Source organism: Xenopus laevis, chromosome 1L, assembly GCF_017654675.1.
Source record: "Xenopus laevis strain J_2021 chromosome 1L, Xenopus_laevis_v10.1, whole genome shotgun sequence".
NCBI classification, from domain to species: domain Eukaryota; kingdom Metazoa; phylum Chordata; class Amphibia; order Anura; family Pipidae; genus Xenopus; species Xenopus laevis.
This window is the reverse complement of record NC_054371.1, coordinates 184,111,263-184,135,653: the sequence shown is the minus strand read 5'-3', so window position 1 is coordinate 184,135,653 and position 24,391 is coordinate 184,111,263. Positions and strand designations below refer to the sequence as shown.

The 24,391-nt window shown below is 39.1% G+C and overlaps 1 protein-coding gene across 2 annotated transcripts in view; it reads left to right on the top strand.

Moving 5' to 3' along the window:
- Positions 1 to 5,229: 5,229 nt before the first annotated feature.
- snx2.L (sorting nexin 2 L homeolog) overlaps positions 5,230 to 24,391 on the top strand; it is a 30,725-nt gene continuing 11,563 nt past the window's right edge. Inside the window, exons 1-7 of one of the 2 annotated variants that reach the window (XM_041568240.1) lie at positions 5,230 to 5,410; positions 15,871 to 15,988; positions 17,221 to 17,384; positions 17,704 to 17,770; positions 19,070 to 19,113; positions 19,201 to 19,342; positions 22,636 to 22,714. In XM_041568240.1, the coding sequence (XP_041424174.1) occupies positions 5,303 to 5,410; positions 15,871 to 15,988; positions 17,221 to 17,384; positions 17,704 to 17,770; positions 19,070 to 19,113; positions 19,201 to 19,342; positions 22,636 to 22,714 (722 nt within the window). In that variant the 5' untranslated portion in view covers positions 5,230 to 5,302. The remainder of the gene's footprint in view (positions 5,411 to 15,870; positions 15,989 to 17,220; positions 17,385 to 17,703; positions 17,771 to 19,069; positions 19,114 to 19,200; positions 19,343 to 22,635; positions 22,715 to 24,391) is intronic. The other variant, XM_018264203.2, reaches the window with a different exon arrangement.

Sequence of the window (24,391 nt, the reverse complement as noted above, 5' to 3'; positions counted from 1 at the left end):
AGAGTGTACGAATGGATCGTACGAATTTTTCGAAGTGGATAAACGGAACGTACGTATTCTTCGAATCGTACGAATTTCCTTTAAAGTATTTGGCCGTGGGTTCGGGCTTGGAGGTTCGCCCCGAATTTCACGAAGGCCTGCGGATGTCAGTTGGATGGGAGGAAGATGGATGTCCCGGATGGAGCCATTTCCTGCTCATCTGTGATCCCGGATCATGGATCTGGAAGAGGAGAACCTGGAGGATGGATTCTTCTGATGTTTGCTACAGCTCTTCTATGGACTCCTGCAGAGTGAGATGCCTAGAGTGCTGCTTGCTTGTTTTTTGTGGCTGGAAGGACTGCTGGACTAAGTGGGTTCTAATTCAGGACTATTGATCCCCACCACCATTTCTTCTGCCTTCACCTACTCGCTGAGTAGTGTTTCTGCACCCAAGGACTGGCCTGTGTGGACCCTTGGGAGGGGGAGAAGTATTTTTGCTGATGTGTAATAAAGTTGACCAACTGCAACTGTTTATTATGCAATTGAAAATGTTTGATACAGTATTGTGCATGCTGTGTTTCCTTTACAGTGACCATTGTTACCAGGTATGCCTTAGGAGAGGATACCAGAAGTGGATGTGATGGTACTGTAAGTTGATATATGTTGGGGATGTTTAAACCATTGTCGGGACGAAATGGGTTTTTCCCCCGGGTGTATGTAGGGACCCCTACTGGGTAATCTGCCCTGCAGCTTTAAGGCCCCCACCTTTTTTCTTAGAGTGATCTGCCAGGAGAGAATGACACTCCCCTGCTACACTGCTATATAGTGTGTGTAGGGAGTGGCCACTTCCTCTTTGGCCTGTGGATGGTGATCCAGCTGGGTGTGCTCAGGGGAGCCTGGGCACAGCTAGGCCCAGAAAGGCCCATGTGCTTTGGAGAAGAAGTCGGGGACCAGGTAACCCCCGTGAATGAGGAATAGTTACACTAGGGCAGACTTGTTATAGTCTCTCTAGGAGAGAAAGGCAGAGAGGTGAGAGAGAAAGAGCAGCTGAAGCTCCAACAAGGATTTTCAGTAAGGGGGTAGCTTCCCAGAGGCTGTGTGTTGTGCCTCCAGTCAGGGACCTCAGTGAAGAGGGACTGTAGGGTAGAAGCTGCTTTCCTGACAACTTCCAGGAGGGAATGTGTGTGAATATTGCAAATGCCTAATGGAGATCTTTCCTCTGTGAGAAATGCCTAATGCCTGCAGCTCTGTGTGAGAAATGTGCTATTGCCTCAGCTCCTGTGTGAGTACTAAACCTGTGGTCACTTGCCTCGTGCATAGTTAAATAAACCGTTTTCTGTTTTACTGCAAGAACCTCCTGGCGCCCATCTTTTGTTGTATGCACAGTAGCCTGGGGGGATGTAGTTGCACTACACCATAGAGGGAACACTTCCACATGGCGAAGGCCCTGACCCTGTTGTGTGAAGTCGCGTGTAACCCATGCTTCTACTGCTAGCTGGACAGTTTAACTATTTGTGTGCTATGCAGCCCAAATAGGTGTTACAAGTGCTAAGCGGGTGAATAAAGGTGGAAGGTGCAGTGCACGCCAGCATGGGAACCAGAGCACAGGATCTGGAGGGAGCAGTCCAACACAAGTGTGTGAAAGAGGTTATTGGGGATGCCCCAATATACTCTTTTGCTCTTTAAATAACTTTATATGTCCCCTGTGAACAACAGTAAGTGAAGTGAGGCTCTATTCTGGGTGGAGTATTTCTCCCTTCTCCTGCCTGCCAAATTTATAGCTCTGGAGACACTGTCTTTTAAAACTATAACTCATAAACAAAATTTTGAGAAAGTGGGTTCTGTGAATGAACTTTATCCTAAAAGGAAATTTACAATAAGTTTCTGAAGTTTTTTAATTACACCTTTTAATTATTTATATATTTTTTGTTATTTATTGGTATCCACAAAGGGACCTTGGGGATTAAAGGTGTATTAAGGACTGATTGAAGAAAAATCTTTTATGCCACTATTAAAATGTTTTATTTTAACATTTTTTTACCATTTGAGGTGCATGCCACATTTGTTTAGGGGGGGCTCATGTCTAGGGCATTAGAGGGTCTTGTTTGCCTTTATTAACGTCCTTGAACATTTTTTATCAGTGGCCACTTCAAGCATTTACACCAGCATCTCTAATAAAGTCATATATAAGACCTACATGAATCTCCCTATTTAAATTGACCTAAGCGTAAGAGTACTAATGTAGTTTAGCTAGGCAGAAACGAATGTTAGCAAAAGTTCGCTATGAAATACTCGCACTGAAGAATTTACGCTAGAGAAACTTCGACAGCGTTTGACTGCCCAGAAGCAACTTCTCATTTTAGTGAATTAGTGTAGTGGTAGTGAATTTGCACTTGGCGAAGTGGCGCAGAGTGTGTTTGTGAATCTGCCCCAATGAGTTTTGAACCTTCTGCTAAATCTTAGAAAAGTGGTCAACCAAAGAGTTGACAGCATGAACATCTGAGGAATGACCAGGAAATGAAATTGCTCTAGGATGATAGCCAAAAAAAAGTAAAGAACAGAGACTCTCCAGTGGATGAATGAGTAGCATTATTGAATGCAAGCTCAGCCCACAGATATGGAGAGGAAAAAGACAAATCAGTACCCATAAATGAACAAAAGGCCCGCCTGAACCTTGAAACAAATTGAACAATGTTCAATGGAGCCCCATAAAGCTTAAATACTGTATATTGGATAGAAAGAGTTCAGCAAGAGAATTAGCAGAGAAGATTGTAGTAAGGAGAATAAAATGAGACATTTTACTAAATTGGTCCAATACAACACAAATAACACTATTTCCCTTAGAGGGAGGTAATTCCACAATGAAGTTTATGGAAATATGAGCCCATAGCCACATTAACTGGTGTGCAGGGCCAGACTTGAGCATTGGGGGCCCACTGGGGCTGCAAAATGAAAGGCCTCCCTGGCAGGCCCCAGGGGGCCACCTCCCAACCTCCAGACTTGTGCCGTGAAAATGCCACTCCATGTGCATGCGCGGAAAACGAAGCTCTGCGTTAGCTCATTGCCAGATCGGAGGAGCAAGTCTGGCGGGGTCCATGAGGGCAGGAGCCCACCAGGTTTTTTCTTGGTGTACCACCGGCCCAGTCTGACCCTGCTGGTGGGCACTAAGAGGCTCAGTCTGATGTTCAAAAGCAGTATGTCTGCTCAACCCGCAGTCCCGGATTGTTATTGAAATGTCTCAAGTTTCTCTATGATCTCCCGCACTGAACAGCCAGAATGATCTTTTTGTGCCTCTTTCTATTTTTCAAATGTTGGGGGGTATGTATCACCCCTTCAAAACACGCCATTGTCACAGCCAAGCTCCTTATAACTTAACATCCTGAATCACTACTCTAAATAACTAAAAGCACCCCTCAATTATAAACCCGTACAACCCAGTTTTGTATCTCTCTCCTCTCAAACTTTCTTAGCCTTGTTCTTTCTAAGCTGGCCATAGACGTAAAGTTTTTTCTATACTTAATGACCAATTTCAGTGCGATCCGACAAAATCACTGAATTATCAGAAGGTTGGTGTGCACCAAACAATCATATATCTGGCAATGTTTCTTTCGACATCAGTTGGGAAACTGATAGGGTAGGTCTGCCTGGACTAGTGATCTGTGATGTCAGAGGGGCTGCTGTAAGGTGCCAGGGAAAGCCACAAAACAGTGGGCTGGTGAGTGATGTTTGAGCCAATGTGTACTTGGAATGCCAGGGCAGGCCCGAACTGGCAATCTGTGGGTTCTGGCAAATGCCACAGGTGCTGCTATAAGGTGCCATAGGAAGTCAGTATTTAGTGGGCTGGTGGGGGCTGTTTGGGCTTCTGTGTGGGCTGATTGGGCCTCTGTGTACCTGAAATGCCAGGGCCTATTTTAATTCTCAGTCCAGACCTGTGCCAGGGACTATCTTGATCCCCAGGTAGGGTTGCCACCTGGCCGGTATTTTACCGGCCTGGCCGGTAAAAATGATGGTTGATCCCAATGTTATTAATAGGGAAAAAAGATAAATATATAGGAAGGCGGGTATTTTTTTCCTGAAAAGGTGGGAACCCTACCCCCAGGTCCCAGTTAGGGTTGCCACCTGGCCAGTAAATATAATGGTTGATCCCAATGTTATTAATACCGAAAAATATAAACATAAAGGCCGGTATTTTTTTCCAGAAATGGTGGCAACACTAGTCCCAGTCCAGATCTGGGGTAGGTTAACAAATGTTTGTCTTTAAACTACGAAATTTGTCAGTAGATGAGATGGACAGATTGCGATCATTTACAACTGTGGATGTGTGGGGAGGTGCTTTGATGACAGGTGCCAACAGCAGTGTACCAAACTAACATTCATTGCACTGCATTACATTACAGAAGTATATATATATATATATATACATACCTCCCAACATTTTGGAAGTAAAAAGAGGGACAATTTTTTTTTTTCGCACTTAGTGCATCAAGTTTTTTGACCACACCCCTTTCTGTGGCCACACTCCCTAATTAGCATGTTCATTTTACAAAATTTGGCAGGTTATGAAAGTTTGAAAATATTTCTCCTTATCTAAACAGTTTTTTTGGTGTCTGAAATTGTTACAGAGTATCTTATTTGCACCTGTTAGCTGTTCTGTGCTCTCTGCTAAAAGCCAACTAAGTTAGAAACTTTGTTTCTTTTTCTGGCTGTTCAGTGCAGAGAAAATAGGGATTTTCATTTCAAATGAGGGACTGCAGGTTGAGCTGTCAAAAGAGGGACTGTTCCTCCGAAAAAGGGACAGTTGGGAGGTATGTATGTGTGTGTGTGTTGCAGCTCTCCAACAAGTTTTCTGTATCGATTATACGCAACAAATATTTCAATATCTATAAAGTGTGCACACGAGCCCAAAAAAAAGGACACACAGATTTAAGTAAAAATATTGTTTTACTTTTTTTTGTGCATGTTCAACTATGTTTTAACAATGTTTTACAATTGCCCATAGGACATAACATCCTTTCTTGAGGCAGGAAGGGAGCCTCTTGGCATAAAATGAAACTAAACCATAAAATCTTCAATTGGGCATTAGCTTATCTGTGCTAGTCAGTCATGTTCTACTCTTTATGCTTTGACTTGTGCATCACTAACAGTTCCATGCACTATTCAGGCATTCCGCCTGCACTGCCCTTATCAAACATGGCCGGCGAATGGTTTTCTTGTAGCAGCCTATTGGCTGAAGGCTTCTAAGTGTTCGCGTCAGGTGGGGCACGCGCCGGCACGTGACAGTCGTGCAGAGCAGGGAGTAGCTGCAGTGACAGTTCGAGTCAAGATGGCAGCAGAGAGAGAGCCTCCTCCTATTGGGGATGGGAGACAGGCTGAGTGTGAGGATCTGGAAGAAGGGGAAGACTTGTTTACCAGTACCGTGTCTACACTGGAGGTGAGACTGGGACAGGCGGTGCTTGTTTCCGGCGTTAGAGTCCCCTGCTCTAAGGGTGAAAGAAAGGCCTGAGTGTGGTTGCTTGGGTTTGTCGTGTCATTGGTGCCCTGAACCGCTACAATGTGCACCTTCCTTCTGTCCCCGACATCTCATGCTGATCACACAAGTGTCTATTGTTTTACAACATCTCCCCAGCTTTGGGCACCCGAGTGTTCTCCTCTGAACCTCTGCTTGGACATTGCTCTATAGTCTGTTGTCTTGCAGGCAAATCCTGCCATAGTGTAACCTCCTCTGAGAAGTATTCTCCATCCTGTTGTTATACTACACTTCCCAGCATCCTCTAGGAACCTGTCTTGGCTTTTAAAGAATGGCTACTGAGTCACAGATTAAATATAAATCCTGTCTGTCAAACTGCATCTTGCTCTGTATTTGTTACTCTTTATTTATTACATTGATTACTGTGCAGCAGGTATTATATCCAGCCTCACCTACAAATCTCCAGGAACACTAAAAACCACAGCCTGTCAGAGACTGTTTGCAGTTGTGTAGTTGAGTTCAGCATATTCACATTGAACACCCTTACGTCTTGCTAAGCTGTGAAATGATGGCCCAATGGAATGTGAGCGTGCAAGCCCGAAAGAGACTGATGATTTTGTACAATGAAAGTTTCCAAGTTCTGTAGAAATGCAGTTTTTGTAAAAGTCTTGCAAGATGGTAAATGATTTCTGCAGGGAAAGTTGTCACTCTATAACGAAGAGTTAGTGCTGTGACAAAAGGTTAACGATTGCTGCATAAATTAGTTATACAAGTATGTTGAGGGCTGCTGTATTTATGCCAGAAAGGCATCTTTCTCTGGCTGTTATGCCTGCACAATGGAGTTCTGTATGTGTCAACAGAGAGTTTTATACTACACTGTAAAAGAGTCTAGAAAAGGTTGTATTTGTGCTAGAACACAACATGTAATTGTGTGTGAAGTAGTGTTGTACATGGAGGGGAAAGGCAATTTTGCAATCACTTTGGTCACATATTTTACAAGTAGTGTTTCCTGCTACGTAGAAGCAATTCTACACCCTTCCTGGCTATAGGCAGCAGTGCTCACATGCTTAATACTTCTGTTCTACATAAAGAATCACATTCATAGCAAGGTTCTCAGCAGACTCTTGCTATCATTGAGGTTAAAGGTTTCCTCCCACACTCCAAAAAGAAAAAAAAAATACAGGCAGGGTAATTGGTCCTTGATTAAACTGACCATCATGGGTGTAAATGTGATAGGGAACTTAGATTATAAGCTCTGCTGGGGCTGATGTGAATATGAATAACAATAATAAAAGACTTGGTTTTGTGGTAATGTTCACCAGGGAAATCAAGTTATGTTTGTTCCTTGTCCTTAAAGGACAACATATATATAACCTTTTACTTTCACCGTCAGTATGTTTTAGAATGGCTGATTCTAAGGAACTTTTCAATTAGTCTTTATTTTAATTATTTGACATTTTCTTTTGATTCTTTCCAGCTTTCAAATGGGGGGGGGGGTCACTAATCCCATCTAAAAAAACAAATGTTCTTTAATGATACAAGTTTATTGTTACTGCTACTTTTTATTACTTGTCTTTCTATTCAGACCCTCTCAAATTCACATTCCAGTCTCTTATTCAAATCAGTACATGGTTGCTAGGGTATTGTGGACCCTAGCAACCAGATTGCTGAAACTGCAAACATAAAAAACGCACATAATAAAAAGATTAAAACCAATTGCAAATTGTCTCAGAATATCCCTCTCTACATCATACTAATAGTTAACGCAAAGGTGAACAACCCCTTCAAGAATCTGCCTCCTGAGGCAGAGCTTTCCCTTTGCCTCATATCCCTTAAAAGAAAAAATCGAATTGTTGGGTAGGGGTGGGAAGTTAAATTAAAATTCTTGTGTGTGTGACTCCCTCCTCCTCCCTCATACGAGGTGTTAGTGCAACTCAGGCCAGCAGCTACATGGAGCAGCCTTGCATTTGTCCCTTAGATGTCACAAGGAATTGGACTAATAAGCAGGGCTCATCGTTAGCCTTGCAATTAGCACAGCAAAAGTGATTTACAAAAGGCTAATAATACGATTACGTGATTTATTTACCTCACAAGTAAATATAGGGGCAATTTGATGCTTCTGGTGTAAGTGCAAGCCATAGGCAGGGGATGTTAGAAGTTGTAGTTTTGCAAATATATAACTAAGCAAAAGTTATTTTAGTCATAGGGGCATTGTCCTTGCTTAGCAGTTTGAAGTCAGTTAACTACACCTGTGCTTAAGATGTTCAAAAAAAATTATTCCATGTTACCATTCATTGCCTGTTTTAAGTCAAATAGGCTATCTACGTTATTTCTCTTATCAGGCCATTTCAAAGTAATGGCTTAGAGGATGATACACCAAGTTGACTGTCTATTTCAAGTATAAGGAAAGCTACCGAAGCAGTTTATTGCCAATAGATTAGCCACACTAGTGCAAACTGTAACACTGTATTTATTCTGCAGAATGCTTTACCATACCTGAGTAAACAGCTCTAGAAGCTCTCTGTTTGTTTAGGATAGCAGCAGCCATATTAGTTGTTGTGACATCACTTCCTGCCTGAGTCTCTCCCCTGCTCACTCATAGCTCTGGGCTCAGATTACAACAGGGAGGCACGGGGGAAAACTGAGAATGCTCAAGCCCTAGTCCTGGAGGTTTATGCTGAAAACAGGAAGTCTGATACAGAAGCCCATGTGTACACAATAGAAGGAAAGAAATACAGTGTTTCTTTTGACAGAGGACTCAGAGCAGCATTACTTTGAGGGTTTACTAGTCTATTTATATAGAACTTTCTAATAAAGATTACTTCATTTTAGCCTTTCCTTCTCCTTTAACCAGTCACTGTATATACTAGATTGTATACAAAACGGCCAATAACTAATAAAGGAGGTAAAGAGGGACTTGGCCAAAGTTTACAATCTAACAGATTAAATGGAAGTGCATCTTTTGCTGTGTTTAAAGGGGTTGATCACCTTTGAGATAACTTTAGTATAATGTAGAGAGTGATATTCTGAGATAATTTGCAATTTGTTTTCATTTTTTATTTTGAAGGTTTTTGAGTTATTTTATACAGCAGCTCTTCAATTTGCATTTTAAGCAATCTGGTAGCTAGGGCCCAAATTACTCTAGCATCCATGCATTGATTTGAAGAAGACTGGAATATGAATAGGAGAGAGTCTGAATAGAAGGATCAGTAATAAAAAGTAACAATACATTTGTAGCCTTACAGAGCATTTGTTTTGTAGAAGAGGACAGCGGCGCCCATTTGAAAGCTGCCAAGAATCAGAAGAAAAAGACAAACAACTATAAAAAATAAATAATGAAAACCAATTGAAAAGTTACTTAGAATTGGTCGTTCTATAACATGATAAAAGTTACTTTAAAGGTTAAACCACCCCTTTAAGGATGTTTTTTTAGAGCCAATTTTTGTTTGACGTCCATAAAAGGGGGAAGTTAAAGCAACTCTAAAAAAAAGCTGGAAATATATTTCTTTCAAATACGACCTTTGGTGTGTGATAGAATTTGCATTACATTTTAACCATACTTCTTTGCTGCCTTACAGTTGACTTCTAACGTTTACATACACCTTCACTCTTAAAGGGGCTGGTCACCTTCCAAACACTTTTTTCAGCTTAGTTGTTCTCAGATTGTTCACCAGACTTTTGTCTTTTACTGTTTTTTCCAAAACTGAAGTCTAAAGTTGAATGTTTGTGTCTCGGGCGCAGATTCTGAACTGTTAAAATTTGCTACATTAGTTGATACATTCCGCAACAGCGTATTTGAATATTAACAGCTATTGTATCAATTTTAACACCTGCCTTTTATGAAACTCAAGGATTCTGCTCAGCAGGGACAAAGATACGAAAAGTATCAATTTAGAACAATTACAGAGTCGATGAACCCCCCCGAGCTGCTTTAGAAATACATAAGAAGATGGAAAATTATACTTTACACTTCAATATTAGAAAAAGAAAATGGAAAGAAAAACGTCTTTATTTCTGGTTAACTATCTGAAACCAACTAAAATGGAAAAAGTGTTGGAACAACCCTTTTAAGTTCCATACATTTCTTGTGTTATGTCTTTATTTGCTGTGACTCTTACGATATAGTTGTGCATCCCTGTTATATGTACATTCTGTTATTATTATTTGTGGCAAAAGGCTTGAGATATGTTAGCGTGGAAAGAAAAAAATAAACAAATCTACTAGTACCTATCACCAGCCTCTTATAAACTTTTCTCTAGTATTATTAGCTGTATTTTTGCTTTGGTTGAGTTACACTTGCCTGGTATCATTGGTAAACGCTGAGAAAAGAGTTCCCATCATTTCTAGGTCCAGAGCTCCTGTGGGTGTCGGAATTGTTATAGCTGCAAGACAGGGAAATCGTTATTGTATTTCATATGGTGATTATTTGTTATTATACTCATTACAGCCAAGCTACTTGCTATTACTCCTAGTTGGGTCATTGCAAGTTGCTAATAAGCTTAATTTTAAAGATCGATGCAATCGCAAACTATATGCAGACCAAAGTTTGGCATGCTGCTACGTTGGTTTAAGGAACGGATAAGGTTTCACTGTGCAGCTAGATTAACATTATAAATTCTGTCTGTATTCTAGTGCTGATTGACTGGATTAGTGCAGCTGGCCCTTACTCATTTGTGGCCTTATAACTACATATCGGATTGGTAGGCTTCATATGTGGTCAATTGCACCACCCTAACATTGGCCCATGTGGGGTGAATTTAAGACTAAACCCACGGGACATGGGATAATTTCTGTTTTGGCATTCTAATGTTTCAAGATTTGCTTTTTTTTTTTTTTTAAATTTCCATCGTCAGGGATCTTTATAAATTATATTTGCAATTGTGGTGCTTTGAATATAGGACTAATAACAGTATGTTTTCCACTGTATAATTAATGAAGCCGCAATGTATATATTTTTTTTATTTTATTAAAGGGACAGTATAACACCTTTTTCAACACTGGCTCAATGAACTGGGCCTGTGATGAATGTACTTTCTTAACGGGCTGCTGGTTTGCTTGACTTTACTCTTTAGGATCAGAAAGTAGAATGAATTTAATTTTCATTTTAAAATGTTGCCCTGTTTAAAGCAAAAATCAAAAATTATAGCTATCACTTAATTAAACGAATAGGCAATAATGTATGTTCTGTACAAGCCTTATTCATTGAACCAGTTTTGGAAAAGTGGGGGTTACTGTCCCTAACAGGATCACATACAAATTGCTGTTGAGGCAGTCAGGAAATGGCTATGTTTTAGTTAAACTTGAATAAACAGAAAGTGACATACTGAATATTATGTAATATAAAGATATATTTTAATATTTATTTCTATTATAGTGTGTGTAGATATGTATTATAAATGTATCTGCACATGCCCTTAAAACTCTGCATGTTCCTACAATTATTGTTGTGACTTACATTTTATCTGCAAAACATGTGTATTAGAAGATAGCTAACACACCCATCCCTAAGTCACACTGGGTAGACTTTGGAGGCTGAGCATGTATGATACCATTTAGTTGACAGTTTGACTTAAAAAAAAAAAATGAAGATTCAAAACTATTTAGGTCAAACAAATTAGTTAGCAAGCATTTCTCTCAAAATCTTTCTTCTTGTAATTCAGTTTCATCGTTTTTTTTAAAGTTGGAAAACTGATTTATGTGCCACACCTTTCTCCTTTTAGATTATAAGCTCTATGAGCAAGACCCTCTTTTACTTCTTGTTTCGTTTAATAATTGCATGTAATCTGTATGTTTAATGTGTGCACACTTTATAAATATTGAAATATTTGTTGCATATAATCGTTACAGAAAACTGGGATGCTGGAGAGCTGCAACCCCACACACCCAACAGGGGAAACAGGGTGCCTAGTAAGGACATGCTTGGAGGAGGGGGGAGAGGTGAATTGCAGGCCACATAATATATATATATTATATATATTTTTAAGACCGATTTTAAAATAGATTTTAGATTTTATTGCCTTATTCCAAATGTTAGGAAATCTGTCCATAATAGACTAGTCCATATCTGATGAAGCTAACATTGAGGTACTAATGTATCTAGTGTCAGAGGACAAACTGAGAAAAGAAGTCTGTTCAGTGGCAATGCCAAGAGTATAGCAAATTATACCACCTTTTGTCCATTTAAAGTTCATTTGAATTTAATGTTATAGGTTACTCTATGACGCTAACTAGATTTTTTTCATCTTTTATGTTCTTTTCCTTCATACACCGTAATATATTTTGCACACTCTCCTCGATCACATCGAAAGTTAAGTAATAAGGATGTTGTGTGGGGAAGGGCCTGGAGGTGGGTGGAGGTAGGACTTGCTCACCCCAAAAACAGGTGATCAGTAAATGTTACCTGGTTGCTGTTGGTCATTAGACAAGTTGCAAACCTTTTATTACACAACCCATTTATTTTTTTTAGAATTTTGTCAATAGCACAAACCAAGAATTCCTTACTAGTATTCTCTGAGAGATCCGTTACCCGGAAAACTCTGCATTACAGAATACGTCTCCCATAGACTTCATTTTAAACTAATAATTAACAGTACCTTGTATTTGATCCCAACTAAGATATAATTAATCCGTATTGGAAGCAAAACAATCCTATTGGGTTTACTTACTGTTTAAACAATTTTTTCAATGGAGATCCAAATTGTGGATAGATCCCATATCCAAGAAAACTCAGGTCCCGAGTATTCTGGATAACAGGTCCCATACATGTTCTACCTTATTTCTTTACCTTTTTTGAATGTTACATTTATTGAAAACCATGATTCTGTTTTCTGGAAACACGTTATCCAGAAATCTACAAATTATAACAAATAATTCTAATTTTAAAAAAATGATTTACCTCTGTAATAATAAAACAGCACCTTGTACTTGATGGTAACTAAGCTGCGTGAATCCATATTTGTGGCAAAACAATCCTATTGGGTTTTTTTTTTAAAGATAAGCTTGATTTTAACAAACCAACAAGGACAAACAGATTGCAAAACAAATTGAATAGAACAATTGACAGTCGCCATCAGGTATAGTAGTGTTGATTGGTGCTGTTTCAGCTACAAACTTGATCAGACAGCAGAATATTGGTGCTAGTGATTGCAGGTATGAAAACACATGAGAGGAGTCTATAACTGTGAGGTGCAGGTCACATGCAGCCAAAAGGTAGGTTACAGCTCCAGAGAGTCTGGATTGCACCTCTTGATTCTGAAACCCTCAGAATTTTAGCATTCCTGCTCCAAACCTAGCCTAACTGATTAAGCCGGTACTGACCTCGTTTAGTGTTGCATTGCAGTCATATCTAGATAACTGTATGCTGTGCAGCAGGGAATTCTGGTGTAAGCTAGTGCTGTATGAAGGAGTTTAGAGGAGAGCCAAGGCTGAATTCTAGCAGCACATGCGGTTAGTTAGACCAGAAATTGTCTATTATTATCTGCATCAAACTAAATATGAAATTAAAGGACCAGTAACACTAAATTTTTTTTCCCCAAAATTCGTTAGTATAGAACGAAAAATAAACACCAAGGCAAATAAAACTTTTAAATTGCAAAGCCTTTATTAAGAGATAACTTACCAAAACTCCACTTCCTGTCCTCTTCTAAAACGGCGAAAGGGCGACCATCCATGCAGCGGCGTTCAACTTCTCCTCCCTGGCTATTCTAGTGACAGTATGTGAAGAGGAGGCAGTGGTCCGCTCTGCAGCGCTTCCCCTATTCCCAGCAGTCGGACTTTGACTCCAGCCTTTGCTCCTCCGACGAGGAAGAAGAAGAGGAGGAGGGCAGCCTCTGCCTCTCCAGCCGCAAGTGCTGTCTGCAGAATGGTAGTAATAGTAAGCGGCAGGCGCACCGATCTGCTGAAGAATATCCACTTGTTCCCCGTCGATGTGCCCATCTGAGTGTGCCTGGGGCTGGCAGTCCCAGCTGCTGCAGAAGAAGCCGGCGATTTTAGACTCCGGTTGCTGCAGAATCCATGGATGAGGTGGGAGCGCTGAACCACTTGCTACCCGTCGATGCGCTACGATTGCGGGTAGGACTACAGTGCACAAGCGAAGTGAAGACGAACCAGCGCTACGTGGAGGAGCTGCGCACACTGAAGGCTTTCGATGCGGCTAAGTGCACTCTCCAAGTGCACAGTTCCTGCAAACCTTGGCTTTGCGTTCCGCACCGCCTTTGAGCCGGGAGTGCTACCGGCTCGTTTTTATTTTTACTAAATACACCGGCCACTGCTACCCGCAATCGTAGCGCATCGACGGGTAGCAAGTGGTTCAGCGCTCCCACCTCATCCATGGATTCTGCAGCAACCGGAGTCTAAAATCGCCGGCTTCTTCTGCAGCAGCTGGGACTGCCAGCCCCAGGCACACTCAGATGGGCACATCGACGGGGAACAAGTGGATATTCTTCAGCAGATCGGTGCGCCTGCCGCTTACTATTACTACCATTCTGCAGACAGCACTTGCGGCTGGAGAGGCAGAGGCTGCCCTCCTCCTCTTCTTCTTCCTCGTCGGAGGAGCAAAGGCTGGAGTCAAAGTCCGACTGCTGGGAATAGGGGAAGCGCTGCAGAGCGGACCACTGCCTCCTCTTCACATACTGTCACTAGAATAGCCAGGGAGGAGAAGTTGAACGCCGCTGCATGGATGGTCGCCCTTTCGCCGTTTTAGAAGAGGACAGGAAGTGGAGTTTTGGTAAGTTATCTCTTAATAAAGGCTTTGCAATTTAAAAGTTTTATTTGCCTTGGTGTTTATTTTTCGTTCTATACTAACGAATTTTGGGGAAAAAAAATTTAGTGTTACTGGTCCTTTAATATTAAAGGGGAACTATTTAAAAATGAAAATGTAATATGCGCTTCAGCACACTGAAATAAGAAACTTTCTAAATACTATTAATTAAATATTATGCATTGTTTCTAAAATAACTTAAAGTAAACATCGGAGTTCCCAGCAATAGATCTAGGGTCTATTATGCATGTGCTATCCTTGTGCTTAACACAGATCAGTAAAAGCTACCAACTCGGTCCCTTCAGAATGACTTAGCAGTGCCTTGACCTGTGTATAGGGCCCTCCCAGCCAATATCTGGCACGTTTGAAATGCCAACAGTTGAGGGCCACGTAATCTTTCTAGGCCTGCAGTATGAATTAATCATTAGTTCAATTTGTCCCAACGCAAGACCTGGCAGAGAAAGATGGAAAGTTATAATAATAGGCACCTCAACTGATAGGCACCCCCCAGTGACAGTAATCGTTTACCTGATCCCCTGGGACTTTGCTCCTATTAGCAAAAAACTGCACCGGCCCAGGGTTCCGATACGAGTACCACATCTCAATCCCCTTTGCACCTCATTGGGAGTGTATGCACAGAAGATTAAAGAAAAAAAAGCCGTTTTTTTCACTCTTCTGCTCATGTGATGGCCTGGAGCAACAGAAGAAACAGGAAGAATAAGATTGAACATGTTGCTCATACAGAAGTACCCTGGGCAGGTGCAGTTTTCTGCTAACAGGAGCACCAGTCTGGGGCGTCAGATAAGCAATTTTAATTACTGGAGGGAGCCTAAAATTTCAAACCCACAGTAATTTGCCTTTCCTTTGCCTTTAAAGGAGGAGGAAAGGTTAAAACTAGGTAAGCGTTATCAGAAAGGTCCATATGAATACACTAGTAAAACTAGTATTTTAAATTAATGCTGCTCTCAAACACCACATTTCTTTTCTTCTATTGTGTACACATGGGCTGTATCAGACTTCCTTCTTTCAGCTTAAACATCCAGGGCATGGGCTTGAGCATGCTCAATTTGCTCCTCTCTCCCTCTCTTCTCACCTCCCTGCTGTAATCTGAGCTCAGAGCTATGAGCGCGCAGGGAGAGACTCGAGCAGGAAGTGATGTCACAGCAAGTTAATATGGCAGCTGCTGTCCTTAACAAACAGAGACAGTGTCTAGAGCTGTTAACTCAGGTTTGGAAAAGCATTCTAAAGAATAAAAACAAAAAATATAAACAGGCAATAAAAAGGAAGGCCTGTATAGTTAGGCTTGTATTTTAAAAGTGTGGTATTCAAGATATATTTCCACTTCTTCCTTTTATTTTAATTGAGGTTTCTCATAAATTACTTAATAATTTACTTGTTGTAAAAACAAAACGTTTTAGTGGTAAAAGTGAATGTAATATATAAATGTGACCTTTTTGTTTCCCTAAAATGTGGTGTGTTGTATTTGTGATGAATGTTTCATTGTTTATTGTTATCTTGTCATGATTAGGAAATGGAAAGTGCTGACATTTCTGCTGTATATCCTTTTTGTTTTCAATGTCAAGCGAACATTCAACTTCCTTTTGGAAGAGTCAATAGGGCTTCAGTGTAGTGAAAACATTCAAAATTGCGTATGCTTGTTTTCTAGTCAAGCCCGTCCTCCCCGGAACCAGCCAGTCTTCCTGCTGAAGACATCAGTACAAATTCTAATGGCCCCAAGACAACAGAAGTTCTACTTTGTGATGACAGAGAAGATCTTTTTGCTGGTAATGTTTATTTATTAATTATACTGTAGTATATATTATTGGGTCTGCCACATGGTCACTGTGTAATAAAGTCATAGGCATATGCTGAGAGGCTAAGATGTTTCTACTAAGCAGTAAGGGCAGCAGAGTTATGGGGTGGTAGTTAATGCATGAGGTGGTGACTTGCCTGGTAGGCAACCATTTATCACAATGTTGTCATGGGGATAGGCATACCAGGACATAGAAAAAGGACTCACACTGTTGTGTTCTGTTAACTGGTGGGTTATTTTAGTTTGAAGCACTAATTTAAACAAATGTTATATGAAGCAGTTTCCCTAATTTCCGTAGAGAGCCATGAATGGCATTTGACCCCTGTTTAACTTCCTGTGTGAGAACTAAAATCATTATACACTACAAAGCTCTACGGTTTGCTGTGTAAGCATGTCCCATTTTGCCCTAATTCGCTGACTGGAAATACACAATTTTTACCAGTGCTGGATAACAGTATATTATAGTATATATATTCCAAATAACTGGGCCCCATACTACTTAGCACCCACACTGGCACCCAGCGGAAGGCCCTGTAATCTAAATGGAATGGGCCCCATTTGTTTTTTGTAATGCTCACCTACAATCATGTTTGAACGTGAATTAGGCCATCTTGTTTATCCAGGCTCTTTACAGCTACAGGGCTCCTGGCAGCACTCCCATCTGTTCCTTCTGATGGATACCCTGTTTGGAACATCCCAGGGGTCATTTAAATTGCAGAACATACTGAACAAAGTGCAAAAAAGGCCACAATTGGCCATATTTTGGCATTTTGCGCATGCTTTCTGCAAAATATCTGTCGGCTTCTGCAATCCATTTCAGAAGACATCTGTGGCTAGCTTAGGCGCTAGCAGCATTAGGCAGTGCTCTATCCTAGAGTGGCGGGCGGGGCACATAGGCACTCGTTCCTGTCAGGTTAAAGGTAGTCTAATTTTTGGGCTAATTTTATAGGCATAGCCAGATGAACAATTGATTGTATGGAGCCAAGGTCCCCATTAGGAATGAAGGGACCCCATAATAACTGGTTATTAGCCCCCCCCCCAGGTTGTTAACCCACTACCAACCATGGCGCCTGGGGGAGATCCCTGCAAGCTATCATGTACATAAACAGTCAGCCATTTTTTTTGCACTTAGCACACTCTGGTCTGCTGTTTTGATTGTTCTTTGTGTGGCGTATTCCTTACACCAACCTCTATTATTTTTAGAAGCTACAGATGAAGTTTCCTTGGACAGTCCTGAAAGAGATCTCATCCTTTCATCAGAACCTAGTCCAGCCATAACTCCTGTGACTCCAACATCAGTTATAATGCCGCGAATGGAAACAATTAGTATATCTGCACCTGTGATTTATGACAGATCTACAGATGAGGTATTAAGTTATTTCATAATGGCAAATGTTGTCCTCCTCTTTTTGGTCCAGTTTTGAGCAGTTGGACTTCCAGTCAAATCCCCTTTATCCTTAATGAGATGTAATATAATAATAATAATAATAAATACCATTATGTGTTCTTCACTAAGAAGAGCTACATTTACATAAATCAGTTATGCCACCATGTGAATGCTGTCAGGTTTGCCAAGGTTGGCAGTCATCTTGAATAAGGTCTAAAGGGCTGATGTTTGTGTGGTACCTTACTATATTTTTAATTGCATTCAAGCTAAACCTTTTTTAAATAATTATGTTTGCACAGATTGAAGAGGAATCAAATGGGGACACTTTTGATTTGGAAATTGGTGTCTCAGACCCAGAAAAAATTGGTAAGCTGTAATTTTCCCATTTCTTTATTCAGTAAATAAAGTCAGTATGTTGAGAGAGATTTTTTACTTTGGCACATTGGTTTCCATACTGTGGGGTTTGCCAACTCCCCTGGAGGGAGATCAGGGGAGTGGCAGAAGGATCCAGCCTTTAGGCAACTTCATGTAAGATTTGGGACTTAAAGACAATTTTTGGGTGAGATTTGAAGTAAATGCTGATTTGTTAACCTAGATAGTCTTGGAACTATGGCAGATACAGCAGTATTTTAATATATCTGTAATAACTAATTAGTTAAGGAGTTCTAGATCAAATTTCAGCAAACAAAGTGTAAAAAACAAAGTAGAAAACAGCAGTACTTTAGCAATTCACCTTTTTATTGTTGCTTATCACAAAATGTTTCGGGAAGTAGTCTTTTCTAGCCTTTTCAAGTAAAAACGGGTCTAGATCTATTGTATCAGAACATTTTGTCAGTATTTCTGTGGCACATGCTAGTCCCAAGGACACTTTGACTGGCTTTTCATCTGGTCTCATTTTGATGACTGCCACTCAGATAATCACAGTACCACCTGCTATGCCTAGCAAAAGACATTTGATGGTGCACATGCCATAGGTTTCTGCACCAAGCATTTTGGAAACCACAATGGACATACAAATCTTCAAGGTTGCACACATAGCAAGTGGTGCAAAATATACACAGACGTAAAGTAGAAGGATGAGTTAAACTTTTTTACAATTATTAAATGCATGTGAACTGTAAAATAAACCAGTAGTGTATAAGTTTTTATTGTGTTCCCAAAAACATACCCTATTAATTATAGGGAATGATTACATTTTGATAAAAAAAAGGTTATTCTGTACAGCTATGGCTGTTTATCAGAATTTGAACCAATAAAGTTAAGAGTAATTAAAAAATGTATAATGTACTGTTGGCAAAACTGAAGAGTGTTCACTTAGCCCTGAAAGAATAAATTGAATATTATTGTACAGTGTATTAGTAATGCAGTGACTCACTTTGATTTACCTTAGAAAGATAATAGCAACTATTTGTGTTTGTTCCTGGAAATGAATCCCTGGTCATTTTATTAAAGGTTGTTAATGTTAAATTAACTTTTAGTATAGTAAAGATAGCAGAAATCTAAGAAAAATGTATTTTTTTGTGTTTTTAAATGTTTTTTGAGTGAGTGTGACCTACCTTTTGTTTCCTGTTACTTCAATGCATCTTGAAGACTGCACCGAGGCTGGTTACATGAACTGTATTGTATAATATATATATATATTGACATTTTGCTTTTATTTTTTAGGAGATGGAATGAATGCTTATATGGCATACAAAGTTACAACCAAGGTCAGATGTAATTAATGCTTTTATCAGATGAAATAGCTCTTTTGCATTTTTTACTTGGCAATTGAAGTCCTTTGTATCTGTTTACAGACGTCTTTGTCAATGTTCAACAAGAACGAGTTCTCTGTCCGTAGAAGATTTAGTGATTTTCTTGGGCTGCATAGTAAACTAGCAACAAAATATATGCATATTGGATATATTGTGCCACCAGCTCCTGAGAAAAGTATAGTAGGTAAGACGAGTTCTAATTTGTGATGTCTAACTGTACTGCATATGTATATGACTTCATATGTACAGAGAGTGAATGTTCTTCACATACATTAAGCTACACATTTATATTGTACTGTGAGTGTGAGAAATTTACATTAGCAGGGGCCATATCTCTTAACACTGGAGATAAACAGCACTGGTGATATTGCCCATAGCAGATTTTTGCTTTTGTTGTCTAACTTGTAGGTGACCATTCCAATTGCTGATTGGTTGCTATGGGCAACATCACAAGTGGTTGTCTCCAATGTTAAAGGAATTGTTCAGTGTAAAAATAAAAACTGGGTAAATAGGCTGTGCAAAATAAAAAATGTTAGTAAAATATAGTTAGTTAGCCAAAAATGTAATGTATAAAGGCTGGAGTGATTTGATGTATAACAAGTCAGTCAGAGCACTACTTTTCAGCTCTCTTGGTTTACACTGACTGGTTGCCCTGGTTACCAAGCAGTAACCAATCAGAGACTTGAGGGGGGGGCCACATGGGTCATTTCTGTTGCTCTTGAATCTGAGCTGAATGCTGAGGGTCAATTACAAACTCACTGAACAGAAATGTACCATGTGGCCCCCCTTCAAGTCGCTGACTAACTCAGAGTTATAGAGCTGAAAAGCAGGAAGTTGGATTCTGGCTGTTTTATTAGACATCTGTTCACTCCAGCCTTTATATATTACATTTTTGGCTAACTAACTATATATTTTATTTTGCACAGCCTATCTATTTACACAGTTTTTATTTCCACACTGAACTATTCCTTTAATAAATATGCCCCAAATGTATAGTAACAAATAAATAGAGCATATTCCCCTTTTATGTACAGTTATAACATCTTAGCCTACAACAATTGATGTTGGAAATATTGTACTTTTCGACTGGCTAAAAATCGCACTGCTTGAGGCTTGAAATGCTAGTGCTGTACAGAGTAAAGGGATACAAATACAAAACCTATCGGTTAACATATACAAACAGTTTCCAAAAGTGATTTACAGTTAAAATTGGATGTTATTGGGAGACAGTATGGGGAAGGCCTTGCTCCCTAAGAGGGAGAGGAAGTGAGACGTATGGTGTGGGTAACCAGTGTGGTTGTCGAATTCTTGTTGGTTAGTAGAGTGATGTTAGTGCAAAGTAAGAGATTAATACCAGTAGCTAGTGGGTATGTGAGCAGAGAGTAAATGCTGGTCAAGTTGCTCTTACCAGTCAAGTCATTGGGAGAAAATAATACAGCCAAGAGTGTTTTTAGACCTCTAAGGTATAACAATTTAACAGTAAAGGGAAATTATCGCGAACATAAAATTTTAGATAAGCTTCTTCATACTGAAATAAGAAACTTTCTAAATACAATGAATTAAAAAATTATGCATCGTTTCTGAAATAATCAAGTTTATATTCACTATTCCTCTCTCAGCATCTGTTTCTCTTCATTCTGTCTTCTTGCAGCAGTTGGTGTCCGATGAATGATCCAATATCACTGGATTATTATTGATTATTTCAAAAATAGTACAGAATTTTTAATTGACTGTATTTAGAAAGTTTCTTATTTCAGTATGCTAAAGCTTATATTAAATGTTCATTTTCACGATAGTTCCCCTTTTAGATGATATCTGTCATTATTCAAATCCATTGCTAAATCTGATTTTCATCCAGATTAGATGTGCCCCCCCACCTTTTGCCTTCTAAATGAATAATGGAACATATGTTTAATAGAAGGAAGTTTCCATCTCCACAATATAAAAAAAAGCATTGTAATAATTTGTGTTAGTAATTCATTTGGCACTGGAATGAAAAACTCTTTGTTTAGCTGGAAATATAATACAAAAATCAATAAGCCAATGCCGTAGTCTTCCCTTTTTTCTTTTAAGGTTTCATCCCAGTTTGGCAGTACATTTTAGTTTATGTCTAAGTCGGCTCCTGATAAAGTTGACCATAATGTGTGTGAATGTGATAGGGACTGGTACAGAGACAGATGTGAATGATGTATAATATCTATAAAGTGATGTGTAATATGTTGGTGCTATATAAGTAAAGGATATAAATATACAATTCTTTTCAATTATTTTGTCTTGGTTACTTCTGAACATGTGTGTGATATAACAAAAATAAATAAATATATATATATATATATATATATATATATATATAAGTTATATAAATTTCCATGAGTGTCCCTTTGAGCCACTCCTTGCAGTATTGGTTAAAGGATAACTAAAGCTTAACTATAGAATTAGGTAGAAATATTGTAAATTATGTTTTTGGCTTCTGTACCAGCCTGAGGAATCCACAGCCCTTTATCAGTAAAGATCTGTGTCTCCAACTATGCTCCAGTAGCTCCCCATCTTCTTTTCTGCTGATTCACTGCACATGCTCTTTGCTGCTGTCACTTACTGAGTTTAGGGACTCACTCACAATATACAGTACACATAGAATAGAAATGTCAAAATAAAAGGCTGATTATTGATTAATACAGATAATTACTACATGGCAGCACAGAAACCAATGCAACTAGCATCAACATTTTATAATCAGCCCTGTAGCATCAGCTTATATTACAGCCCAACCTCTTTTTGCTTGATAATTTGTGACAACCCCTAAGCTGTAAAGCTGCTCAGAGCCACTGAGCATGTGAGTGTCGCAGACACTTTCCAAGATGGTGACCCCCTGTGACAAGTCTGAAGTCCTGGATCATTGCTGCTATTGAGAACCTGAAACTTTAGGCTGGTGCAATAACTTCATTATATACAATATTTAATGTATAACCATATTCATTTTTAGGGTTTAGTTCTGTTTTTAAAGGAACAGTTCAGTGTAAAAACGAAACTGGGTAAATCGATAGATTGTGCAAAATAAAAAATGTTTTCAAGTCCTGACTAACTAAGAGGTTAGACAGCTTAAAAGCAGGTTCTGGTTATTATGTTAGAGATCTGCTCATTCCAGTCTTTACAGATGATATTTTTGGCTAACTAACTACCGGTATATTGAAAGCATCTAGTACCTGGTGTATTTACCCAGTTTCATTTTTACACTGAGCAGTTCTTTTAATAAGATGTTACATGTTCGTTTTTCTGATCTGTTAAAAGAATAGATGTGTTGTAGGCACTTTCAAGTAAGGACTAATTTGAAAGCATTTTTAATAGACAGGCAGTTTCCATGCTGCACAATACAAATGTATTTTCAGGCATTTTGGTGCCTGTACTGATCGCCACTTTGTTACTTGTGACAAAACTGCTCATGCTCCATTGCTCTCATGTTTATTTATATATTTTAAGGCATGACAAAAGTAAAGGTGGGAAAAGAAGACTCGTCATCAAATGAATTTGTTGAGAAGAGAAGGGCTGCTCTGGAAAGGTAATTTTCTTTTAACATCTGTTTTAAGACTGCAGTTAGCCATCAGCAATTGCTTTGTTAGTTTAAGAAAGTCACTACACTCAACTATACTATTCTTCCTAGTACTGCCCCCTATTACAATCCAGCCACTCTCTTTCACAACTTTAAGGGGCAGATTTAATAAGGGTTGAATGGTATTTAGAATTTTCAATTTTTTTGTTGGTGTCAGAATTCACACACTTGAATTTTAATCCTCCTATTCAAATGTAAGATTTATCACACCTTGACCATTGTAACAGTCCTGATTAGAATATTCGCTACCTAAAACGTGCTGAGTTCATGTACAAGTCAATGGCAGAGGTCTGTTGAGCCATTTGATGTGTCTAGCCTTCCTGACATTCGAGGTTTTTTTTTTTTTGGAGAAAAACTAGAATAAGACATTCAAATTTTTTCTTAAATAACCTTCCAGTCGAATTGTGAGTATATATAGTGAATAAAGTACCCCCTCTTGTAAAATATAAGGATATTATAAGTTACCGAGGAGTTTCATGACCATATAAAAACACAAGGCCGAGTGTTTTTATACAGGTCATGGAACTCCGAGGTAACTTATAATATCCTCATATTTTACAACTGGGGGTACTTTATTAATTATAATACACAAATTTTAGTGAGTCATGTGACAGAAATTACATCACTACTCACCGTTTATAACTGATGACATCACTACTCACCGTTTATAAGGATATAATTTACAAGATATTCATGGCTTTTGTGTATTATATATATATATATATGTGAGTTAAAAAATATTCACATGAATTCGAAATTCTCCCCAGATCATAGTTGGAAAAATAGAGCACCTATAAAAACCATAATATTTCTGGTACACCTACTGCCTTTCACACATTCCCTTTGGCGCTCTCAGTCTCAAAAATTCCCCAGTGCATTTGAAAAGTTTCCAGAAACCGAGAAGACCCACTAGTGTATAGGTCTTGAGTCTACATTGTCAAACATTCCAGTTTCTACAGATTTGTCACACAATCCCCTTTGTACCCACTAAGCACATTTTATTTTGTGTCCACTTCTTTTTCCCAGTGATCTATAGCCAATAGTGGTGGTCCCTGGCAGTCCTATGTGATCATGCTCGGTGGGAAATATTAGGAGTGTCTGTTCACATATACTACTATGTAACGTGTGCTGTACTCTGTTCCCTTAGATGCTGACAGAAGCAAGACTGGGATATTACAAGGCTGCTACCTTAACAGAAACAGTATAGCTTTCTATCCCCACTATGTTAAAATAAATCATTCTAACTAATTTCATAGTTAGTTTTTCTTTTGGTGGCATCTGAGGCAATGACAGTGCAGTGTGTGCTGTATGATTTGTAAAATATAAATACTCTGCTGCTATTTTCTGGCCTAAACATGAGAAATTGAGTGCTTGTCACTTAAATATGGTAAAGATTTTACTTAGGATTATGTGGGAAATATTATTTTTTTTACATTAAAGTGGTTATTCACCTTCCAACACTTTTTTCAGTTCGGATATTTCCAGAGAGTTCAGCATAAATCATTTCTATTCCAATCAATTTCTATTACACAGCATAACATTGCATTGTAAATTGTAGTTTAAAGCTGTGTTTTACACACCTATATAAATATGCCTGTTGTGTTAAGGGTTGTAGGAAAAGTATAG